Genomic DNA, 11,316 nt, shown 5'->3' with positions numbered 1-11,316 from the left:
TTGTACTGATAACGTGACACCATATTGTAAAGTGCAGGTGTCCGTTAACCCTACGGGCATTGATAACCTCCGTGTTTTATGCCCTTATAAATAGCAAATAAAAAACAAAATGGGCCGAGACGACGATGCGGCCTGTTCCACTGAGACAGAGAAAGTTCTGTCTGCTAGGTAAGACTGGAGAAGTCGGAACAAACTGCGAGGAAGTGGATTGTGGGCCAACTTGTACAGGAGCCCTTGATGCCAGACGCGGTCGAAGGCCTTGCTGACATCCAGGGAGACTGCGGTGGTGACCAGTCCCTGGTTATGGGAGTCAGTGAGGTCTGAGAACACTCTAGTCAGTTGGAGGGTAGTGGAGTGACCCCGACGGAAGCCGTATTGCTCTTTGCGGATTTCCGTGTGGAAGTCCTCGGGGAAGCGGGCCAGTATGAGTCGCTCTAGGATTTTCGACAAGGAAGGTAAGAGGAAGATTGGGCGGTAGCTGTCTGGTAGAGTGAGGTTTTTAAGAGGCTTTGGGAGTAGGATAAGCTTTGCTTGCTTGCAGGGTTTGGGAAAGTGTTTGAGTCGGAGGCAGAAGTTGAAGAGGGAGGTTATCCATTTCACGATCCATTCTGGCAGTCTTCTGAGGGCTGGGGTGCCCACTCGGTCTGCTCCCGGGGCCTTCTTCGGTCGAAGTCTAGCGAGGGCGCCGGCAACTTCAGCCTCAGTGATGTTGGGCAGTTCGTCCGGTTCCAGCAAGTCGTCTTGGTCGGTGGCTTCCAAGAAGCCCTCCACTGTACTAGAATGTTCTGGGTCGTCAATGTCGTGGCTGGGAGAGAACTGAGCCTCCATGGTGTCGGCGAAGACTTCAGCCTTCTCCTCGGCTGTGTAGACCAGTCCGCTCTGTCCTTGGATGGGACAGACAGTCCTCTTATCGCCTCTGAGGGTTCGGGTGATCCGCCAGATAGAGCCGTCATCCGTGTTGAGAGTGTCAACAAACTCCCTCCAGTGGCTCTCTCCATGTTGTAGCAAGTTGGCTACTCTGTGTGATTGGCGATTAAAGGCTGCCCTGTCTCCAATGAACCTTGTCCTCTGCCATCTCCGTCTGAGTTGCCGTCTCAGTCGGATCTCGTCCATGAGATGACTCGGGAGGTTACGGCGGTAGTCCGGCCGGTCAGTGGCCGGTCTGGCAGAGCGATCCATGGCTTCTTGTAGGCAATTGTGTAGTCTTGAGACGCCAGGGTCTAGTTCAATGTCAGTTATGGGAGGTCGGGGAGAGAGTGGTCTGTCGGCCAGATAGTTGTACTATCTGGTCCAGTCTACGGTCTGTCTCTTCCTTGGGGGTAGAAGTCGGTCAAAGTAGTCGGTGAGGTGTATAGTGATTGGGAGGTGGTCAGATGACAGATCCTTCACAGCAAAGACGTCGAGTGGGGCGGGAAGATTGCAGTGAAGTGCAAAGTCTAGTATGTCTGGGCGGTGTTGTTGTTGGCCGGGGAAATGAGTGGCTTCCACCGGTGCAGTCAGGGAGACGTGGGGGCGAATGTCCAGGACGTTTAATAGTTGGCGGCCAGCGCAGTTGTTGGCAACACAACCCCAGGATGTATGTTTGGCGTTGAAGTCGCCAGCTCCGGTCGGAGAAGTTGGTCGAGCTCGGCGAGGTCGAGCCGTGTTCTCGGCGAGCTGTACACGGAGGATAGTTCCATCTCTGGTCCTCCGAAGCAGGCCGCGATCGTAGTAACCTCCGTGGACCATCCGAGGCGTGGGAGGACCCAGGACCCAGACATGACGTCGGTGAGGGACCCGGCGGTGAACGAGTATGGCTGTTCCACCAGCCGGGCGGTGGTGTAGGGGGTGGGCTGGTCGGTCTGTTCTGTAGACAAAATAGTTGGGGATTCTGAATGGTGTCTGCGGTGTCAGGTGAGTCTCCTGCAGCAAGGCGATGTCAGTGTCGAATTCGCCTAGGAACTGCAGAAGCTCGTGCCGCTTCCCTCGGAGGCCGTTGCAGTTCCAGGAGACATTGGCTCCGTCCCTAGTGACGTCTGCCCAGGACCGGGCGGTCGTGGCCCAGTTGGCTGGTGTGCGAGGTGGCCGGTGTCTTCGCCTGGGCGCCGACTCGGTGAACTCTTCCTCGGCAGGTGGGCTCCGGCTCCTGGGTTGGCTGGCGTTGGAGTGATTTTTTGTTTGTTAAGCAGAGGGAACCTTCAAAAGGTACCGGCGTCCCGGTTATGTGGGATTCTTACCGCACTAAACCACTCTGCTGCCACGACCTTCGTGGCCGTACAGCACCTGAACTCTAGGTCCACTGGCTGTAGATTGAAGCGCTGTAACATAAAATTTTCTAAAGTCGCCTAATTAGAAGTCGTTGTTTTTGAAAACAAAGTAATAATTTAGAAAGAAAAAATTGAATTTAACAATTGCGTCTCAATTTGGGATCGCAGGCTCTCTCCTATGGTTGAATTTTACTACGGTGGGTCGTCCAGGATGGTGATGGGGCGCCGCCTGTAGTCGTCCGGACCATCGTACGGCGCTGTGATTGCAGCTATGTGTTGATGTTCCGATGCTGTCTGGAAGAACTTCTCAGCCGATGTTCTCGCAACACTTCTAGGGTTGGAACTTCTAAGGATTTTCTTATGGTTTCATTTCGCACGAACCATGGTTGACGGGTGATGGATCGGAGGGCCTTGTTTTGGATGGTCTCGAGTGTCTTGCGGTTAGATCGGCTGCAGTTGGTCCACCACGCTGTGGAGGCATACATTATGACCGATCTAACCACAGTGAAGAAAATTGTGGACTTGACGCTCATAGGGAGGGACGAGCGACGGTTTATTAGTGGTCCTATTGACCCTGCTATTTTCTTCGCCTCCTCTGCCTTTTTCTTGGCGTGGGGTCCAAAGTTTAATTTAGAGTCTAGTGTTACTCCTAGATACTTTGCATGCGGTTTCCATGCGATTGGATCGTCATCCAGAGTCACGGGTGGCGGGAGTCTCTGTGGCATTTATTCTGCGCTTTCTGAACCAGACAGCTGCACTTTTCTCAGTGTTGATGGAAATGCGCCACTTTTCCAGCAAAGGTGAGATTAAGTCCATTTGTTGCTGCATAACATCAGCGGCTCGTGTCGGCTGAAAACTTCTGCAGAGGAACGTCGTCTGCGTACAGGGACAACGTTACCCTAGGTACCAGTGGCATGTCGTTGGTGTAAACGAGGTAAAGTACTGGTCCTAGGACGCTTCCCTGTGGTACGCCTGCCTCGATCGCCCTTTCCGTTGATAATTCGCCGACCACGCGAAGGTCCTTCCTGTGAGGTAGGAGCGGAGGAGATGAACTATGGTAGACAGAACTGGTTACTCTGCAAGCTTGTACAGGAGTCCCTCGTGCCAGACTCTGTCAAACGCTCTGCTGACATCTAGAAACACCGCAACTGAGCATAGGTTGTAGTTCATATTGTCAACTAGCATGTTCACAACACGAACTAGTTGTTGTGTCGTCGGGTGATCCCTTCTAAATCCAAACTGTTCTGGCCGGATAAAGTCATCTAGGTAGGGAGCTATTCTGGACAGGAGAAGCTTCTCGAAGAGCTTAGAGATAGTGGGGAGGAGTGGTATGGGGCGGAAGTTCTGTGGGAACAGGCGGGATTTCCCAGGTTTGGGAATGGGATGACTTTGGCCACCTTCCAACTAGCCGGGAAGTGATGCAATCGGACGGCGTTGTTGCATATACTAACCAGGCAAGTGGGGGCTGTAGTCGCTCCCTCAGGAGGCTACTGTAGCGTTCCCAGTCCGTCCTAATTGACAGGCCAGTGGGTGGGGTTCTCGAGACTGGGGATGTTGCTATTGCCGCCAGTACGGGTACGTGGTCAGATGACAGGTCATTAGCTACACGTAAATCCACCTGGTGTTGGAGTTCCTTGAACAAGAAGAGGTCTAATACGTCAGGGAGGGCGTTGAGTCGCGGTGGGTAGTGCGTGGGGTCCACAGGTGCTGCCACCAGCGTATCTCCCTGCTGATCCACATAGGCTCGAAGGCGTCGTCCCTTAGTGGCCTTCTGCTGTGCCACGATGCGTGTTTGGCATTTAAGTCCCCACCAATGATGACGGAGTCTCCACAACCAAACAGAGCGTCTAGCTCGGCCGGGCGAAGCACTGAGTTCGGAGCGCCGTAAGCAGAGAAGATACATATCTCGGCTCCACTTGCATTGACTGCTATTCCTGTAGATTCGAGGTCAGTAGTGGCAACGGTGATTGGTCTGTGGACAACTCTCCGGTGAACCAGGATGGCAGTGCCTCCGCCAGGGTTTCTTCTTCCACGCGGTGGCCTGTCCGTCTGGTATGTTTGGTAGACTGGAACGTTGAACACAGAGCCGGGCTGAAGGTGCGTTTCAGTCAGGAGCAGCACGTCCACGTGGTGGTCGGTAGCAAACAAGTGGAGTTCATTTTTACGGGACACCACTCCATTCGCGTTCCAAACAACCAATCTTAATTGTCTATCCATAGACTAGGAGTTCCTGGAAGGAGACGAGAATGGCTGCAAGCAGCTCATTCGGTGTTTTGCTGGTGTCGGTCACGATTGTCACTAATGACGAGATCCACTTGAAAACTGCCGCGTGGGATAAGTATCCTGGCTGTTTAGGTGGCTCATCAGCAGTGCTACTCCGTTGGGTGGGTTGGTCTGCGGTGTTGTGTCGATCTGCAGGTGCAGGCTGGTTTTTTATTGTCCGCTCTTCTGCCTCTTTGGGCTTCTCTTCTTCGCGGTTTTCACGGGTGATTGATGGTTTACGTCGGCCGGAACGACCTCTATTTCTCCTCCTCTGCGGTTTGGGAGCTTGGGGGATGGCCAGATCCAGTGGTGCAGCTGGGGCTGCAGTAGATTGGGGGGGGGGTTGGTGGCAGTTGAACTCTTTGCGGCGGGGATTGAGGGCTCTACCACAGATTCGGGTGCTACATTTTCGCGGTTTTGAGGTGCCGGCGTGTCAGGGCGGAGCCGCGGGCTGGCTAGCACTTCCACGTACCTGCGGCCTGAGACGTAGTTTTTAGGACGGGTCTGTGGTTTTCCTGTAGTCGGGCGTGAAGCTGGACCTCTCTGCTGGCGTTGTGGTGCCTCTCGGCGGTGTAGCGCGCCCAGGGCGCGTTTGTGCGCCGCGCAGCCCCTGTAGCTCGCAGGGTGGTCGCCTCCACAGTTGGCGCATTTGCAGCGGTTTTCCTTAGGCAGCGTGCTGGATTTGACCTCATGGCCTCCTCCACACCTGACGCAGCGTGCTGGTAGGTGGCAGTTCCTGGAACTGTGATTAAACTGTTGGCAGTTGAAGCACTGCGGCAGACCTTGTCTTGGCGCAAATTGACTTACTGTAATTCTGACGCCCAGCAGTTGAGTCAGCTGCCAGATCTGTGTCCAGCTGCCAGTCTTCCTAAAACGAATGTAAAAACTATTAGTTTGGTGGCGACCAGCCTGGTCACGGCGCTGGAGTGGTGCGACATGAGTTGGGGTGAATCCTAGATCGCGGAGCTTATCCGCAATGTCTTCAGTGGCGGTCCAGGCAGGCAGCCCCCTGACAACTGTCTTGAGTTCCTGCTCCTCTTTTAGGCTAAAGGTGTGAAAGGACAGTTTGGAGTCCAGCAGTTCCCTCTGAGCGGTCCTGAAGCATAGCTCGCTGGAGCACAGGATATGGAGGCGGGTGCCTACATATTTGGCTTCAAACTGGCAGCCGGCGTCTCTTAGTCGGCGAAATAGCGGCATCCATGTGGTTACGCCTTGGACAACTAGGGGAAGAATCCTTTGTTTACGGCACTTGCCGACAGCAGGTTCGCGTGTCTGTGGTAATGTGCAGGCGTTTGATGAACTAGAGGCGTTTGAGGCGCGTCTCCCTCTCTTTCTGGTGTGTACGGCCTGCTATTGCTCGTCGCCACCGTTGTGCGGATCGGAGGTGGCCGGCGTGTCTTCGCTAGGGTGGGGTTCCACTTCCATCTTGGAGTACCGCAGTTAGTAAGTCCCGCCAGGCAGGGCAGCGGTGTGGGTAGGCGCTGAGTATTGATCGGTGGGTGGGTGGGCGTTCGGGAGCCCCGCCACAAGTTCCGTTAGCTTCCGCTGGCTCCGGACCACGTGGCGACCAAGAATGTTTTACACACTAACAATTGATATAACACATAACAGTTGATATAATGGTTAATCTTACAAACTATTGTATGTACACAAAGCTTAACATCACTTTTAACAATTCTTATGCGGAAAACAAATTACAAGATTACAATATTAAAATATGTTGATTAATAAGAATAATAAATAAATAAAGAATAATAAATAAGTAAACATATTTATTTTTTTACTTATACTTTTAGGCGCTTCGCCAAAAGACAAGTCTGATGTTATTACACTATATTAACAATATTATAATATGATAATAGAGTTTCTTGCTGCATTAAGAAATTATTTAGGCCATAATTTAATTGTCTTTCGGCCAATGTCTCGGATGCAAGCAAACTGTTTCACTGGGTTAAGATATTTATAAAACAAGTTTTTAAATTAACACTTTTAAATTAACACGCCGGCAGGGCAGCGGCGCGGGTGGGCGCAGAGTATTGATCGGTTGTTGGGCGGGCGAGCGGGAGTACCGCTACAAGTTCCGTTAGCTTCCGCTGGCTCCGGACTACGTGGCGACCAAGAATGTTTTGCACACTAACAATTGATATATTGGTTAATCTTACGAACTACTGTACTGCACACAAAACTTAACTAACATTGTTGCGAGGCGGCCGGTGTCTTCGCCTGGGCGCCAACTCGGTGAACTCTTCCTCGGCGGGTGGGCAGGTAGGCAGACAGACAAGCAGGTGGGCTCCGGCTCCTGGGTCGGCTGGCGTTGGAGTGACTGGGCGGCTCGGCGGCAGTCACCTCCTTCGGCTCACGCGGGGGGGGGGGGGGAGCGCGGCACGTTTTGGGCTTTTAGGCGTTTGAATGCGTCACAACCCTTGTAATTTGCATAGTGGGACTTGCCACAATTGCACCAAGTCCCCTTTTCGCCGGCCGGTTTTTGGCACATTGTCGCATTGTGTGGCCCGCCGCATCGCATGCAGCGTTGCTCCCTGCCGCAGTTGTCACTGCCGTGGCCGAAATGCTGGCAGCGGTGACACTGTATCGGCCCGGGTGGTTTTCTGTACGGCTTTACTTCAACTTTCACGTAAAGCAGTGATGAAAGTTTATACAGGGTGAGCCAGTCAAACCGGCGATTTTTAATGAGGTGTAATGACTTGACCTGCATATTGGAAAAATCATTTAATACTAAAAATCTAAAGTACACAACTGGAAATTTTGTTTAAACTCACCCAAACGTGATTTACAGTTTACCTTTTAAAAATTGTGTCACTTAAGTTATGCCCATTAGAATTTAGACATTGATCCAGTCTTGAACGAAAGTTATTCATAGTGTCTCGGAGCATTCTCAAAGGAATAGCATTCACTTCATCACGAATTCGTTGCTTCAGATCCATTACAGATGCTGGTCGGGTTTCAAAAACTTTTGCTTTTAAATAACTCCACAGGAAATAATCGCATGCGGAGAGATCTGGCGATCGTGGTGGCCAAGAAATGTCCCCATTCCTGCTGATAAGACGATTCGGGAACAAAGCTGACAGTTCATTCATAACCACTCTTGCCGTATGACTGGTAGCTCCATCTTGTTGGAAAAACGTTTGTTCATTCACTGGAAAGTTTTGAAGTGTAGGAAACAAAAAAGTGTTGCAGCATATAAAGGTAACGCTGTGAGTTAATTGTAATTGCATTCCCATTATCGTCCTCAAAGAAATATGGGCCAATTATTCCTCTTGACGATATCGCACACCACACAGTGACCTTAGCTGAGTGGAGAGGCCTTTCATGCATGGACTGAGGATTTTCTGGTGCCCAATACCGGAAATTTTGTTTATTTACAAACCCGTTCAGATTAAAGTGCGCTTCATCACTCATCCAAAGATTATGGATGAGCTCTGGTTCATCCTCAATCAACTGTAACATTTGCTCACAAAAATGCAACCGAACACCATCATTTTGTACGTTTAGAGCTTGCACAATTTGTAATTTGTAGGGATGATAATTCAAATCTTTATGCAAAATTCTTCTTACCGAAGTGAAGGAAATCCCTAATGCTGTGCTATGGGCGTCGGGCAGATCGACGTGGACTTCTTTCCACTGCTGTGCGCACTGCATTCACATTCTCAGGTGTTCGCACTGTTTTCATTGATCCGCCTTTTTTTGGTTGTTGAACCTGACGATTCAAAATTCTGAATCCAGCCTTTAATAGCGTGGGCTGATGGCACAGGAGCACGAGGAGGCAGGCGGAAATGACAGCGAAAAGCACGTTGAGCACCGACGTAACTTTCACCGCCAGTGTAAAAGGCTTTAACAGCGAACGCACGCTCTTCGCCGGACCAACGCTGCATGGCGCGACTCCCTTCCCAGTAGGGAGGACAAGAATAGCGGTGACCTTCACTTCTCCCCCCTCCCATCACGCAGCCGGACTCGTCTACAAATCGCCCGTTTCACTGGCGCACCCTGTATATGTCCGCGGGGGTATTTGATGTTTCAATGTCCCGGTCACTGTCTGGCTGGAGTGTGACCACCCACAGCCTGGTTTCGCCTATGCTGGTTTTAAGCTTGAAAACATCGCCCACGGCAAAGTTCCTCTCAAACAGAGCATCGGCGATGAGCTCCGGTGTAGTAAATGGCGGTAGGCCTGATATTGTCACTTTCAGGGGGCGAGTACCAGGTAGGGACCGCGTGAAAAAATTCACTTTATTATCTAAAGATATTTCTGAATGGAACGGAAATTGTCTATGGTTTTTGTTTTAACAATTATTTCACCTTTTGAACTACGGGCGTTTAGGTCACCATTCACAAGTTGGTGAATGGCAGTCGCGTGAGTGTACCAACTTGGGGTAAAATAAATATAAATAGGGGGAATGTGGGGCAATTGTACGGGGGGAATTTCCATGTCTGAAGCCGATGAGGCGTTAAGCCCCCCACAGACTGACGAGCATGTTCGCGAGCATGCTGGCGTACATGCTCGCGAACATGCTCGGCGTTGCCCACACACGACCGGACATGCTCGCGAACATGCTCGCCGTCGCCGCTCAGTACTGTTGCTTCTCTACGGTGTGATAGTCAAGTTTTGCAGTGCGGGTGCGAAATGGATGCAAACGCTGTGGTGGCCCTTTGTGGGGGTTTCGTTTGTTTGGAGGAGAAAAAAAAAACGCAAGGTACGTAAAATATGGTGCAAGAATTGGCTTAAAAATAGGAACCAGTTTAGCCACATGTCACTGTTGCAAGAATTAGCATCAAATGAACCAAATGATTATAAAAATTACCTGAGGATGACTGAAGATTGTTTCGAAGACATTCTTAGACGTATTTCTCCAGATATTGTGAAACAGAATAGTATTTTGAGGGAGCCGATCAGCTGTAAAGAGCGCCTTGCAGCGACACTTCAGTTTTTAGCAAGTGGCAGAACCTATGAAAACCTAAAGTTTAGCTGCGCCATTTCGCCTCAGTCGCTGGGAAAAATCATACCAGAAACCTGCACTGCAATTTATAATGCTCTACGTGAGGAATACCTGCACGTAAGTTTAACATTTGTTTTTTAAATCTTATACCGTATACGAATTGAAATGCAGCTAATAATACAAGGCCTAATAACTATCGAAGTGATCAGTTGAGTAAAACGGTGTGAAACGGGTGCAAGTAAAATGACTTAAAACAAAGTTTAATAAGCAAATTTATTGAAACAACTTAAAAAAAGAAATAGTATTACTCAATATGAACTATAACATTAAAATTAACGTTCAATAAGTAATTGGTTGTGAACTTTAGTTGAATTTTAAGAACTGTCCTAAATTTTCTTCATCTACTTCAGTGGTAGTAGACCCCTTGGCGGCAGTAGATTCATTGACAAACATTGCATTGTTTGCGGCCTGTTGTTGTTGTGGTTGTGGTGGTAAGTATCGCTGGGGAAAAAGGGTAGTTCTGTTGCCCGTAATTGTATTCCTGGAATTGATAAGTGGTAGGTTGTACATTAGCGAATCCACGTGAACAATTTGGTCCGTAATTGTCAGGGTTCTGTATGTTGTTTAAGTGAATGACTGAGTTTTCATTTAAATGTCCTAATTTACCATGAAAAAGTGCATCTGAAATAAGTTTTTGTGCAAATATCTTTTGGCGTCTATCCATGTCTTCCAGCTGGAAGGCGATACTGTTCCCAAATGCTTGATTTTCATTAACATGTTGATTCAAAGCGTTGGTTGCTACGTCCAAAAATGATTCTTTCTTTCGATCATACTCCGAGACATTTTTTCTTTTACGCTGGCGCCGTTGTACATTGCTCGCGGAGTCTGATGTTTGTGATCTGATGTTCTGAGCAGGTGTTTGTGAGAGCGAACTAGTAGGCGTAGCAGGGGTGGATGAACCTCCGTCTGGACTGGCCAGGATACTGGGCGAGTTCTCGGCCTCCTGTGAAAGAACAATGGAAATAGTACACTTATAACGACACATCTTCAAAACATAGTAGTATATATTTTTTTCTTTTTCAGTTGCCTGAGAATGAAAGCGACTGGATGAATATTGCTACAGATTTTAAAAAATACTGGCAAGTAGAAAACTGCGTGGGGGCTCTTGATGGAAAGCATATTGCCATCCTTCAACCTCCTGGAAGTGGTTCGTATTTCTTCAATTACAAAGGTTTCTTCAGCGTTGTATTATTGGCTGTGGTAAACGCAAACTATGAATTCATGTACGTAAATTGTGGAGTGAATGGACGGGTGTCTGAAGGGGGAGTTCTCTTTGAAACCGATTTTGGGCAACAGTTGGAAAAACGGCCAGTTGAATTTGCCATCACCAACGACCTTTCCAAACAACAGAGATGTATGTTTACCTTTTATTTTTTTGGGAGATGAAGCTTTCCCCTTAAAAGAAAACCTAATGAAGCCATACCCTAATAAGGGAATCACCCACGATGAAAGGATTTTTAACTATCGTATTTGCCGTGGAAGAAGAGTTGTTGAAAATGCCTTCGGCATTTTAGCAAATAGGTTCCAAGTATTGCAAACAACAATCAGGACGAGCTTGGAAACCACTGAAGTTATTATTTTAGCTTGCTGCGCACTCCACAATTATTTACGAAGGAAAAGCTCAACTTATTTGACGCCTAGTTCGGTAGACTGGGAAAACACGGAAACTGCAGTTCTCACTGAAGGCGAATGGAGGAAGAATGTTCGCCAACTTTTAGGCATGAAGCAACGCAATCGGTCCGGGAAAGAAACATCACTGGCTGAACCAATCCGAAAATACTACAGGGACTTCTACAACA

General features: G+C 49.2%; 1 protein-coding gene across 1 annotated transcript; it reads right to left on the bottom strand.

Moving 5' to 3' along the window:
• Window positions 1-9,896: 9,896 nt before the first annotated feature.
• On the bottom strand, window positions 9,897-10,714 carry LOC124371000. Its single transcript, XM_046829310.1, has one exon. The coding sequence runs from the start codon at window positions 10,500-10,502 to the stop codon at window positions 9,897-9,899; it is 606 nt and encodes a 201-aa protein (XP_046685266.1). The 5' UTR covers window positions 10,503-10,714.
• Window positions 10,715-11,316: the final 602 nt, after the last annotated feature.

The sequence above is a fragment of the Homalodisca vitripennis genome, unplaced genomic scaffold (assembly GCF_021130785.1).
Source record: "Homalodisca vitripennis isolate AUS2020 unplaced genomic scaffold, UT_GWSS_2.1 ScUCBcl_758;HRSCAF=3428, whole genome shotgun sequence".
Taxonomy (NCBI): Eukaryota; Metazoa; Arthropoda; class Insecta; order Hemiptera; family Cicadellidae; genus Homalodisca; species Homalodisca vitripennis.
The sequence above is the reverse complement of the archived record's forward strand: the minus strand, read 5'-3'. Positions and strand labels throughout refer to the sequence as shown.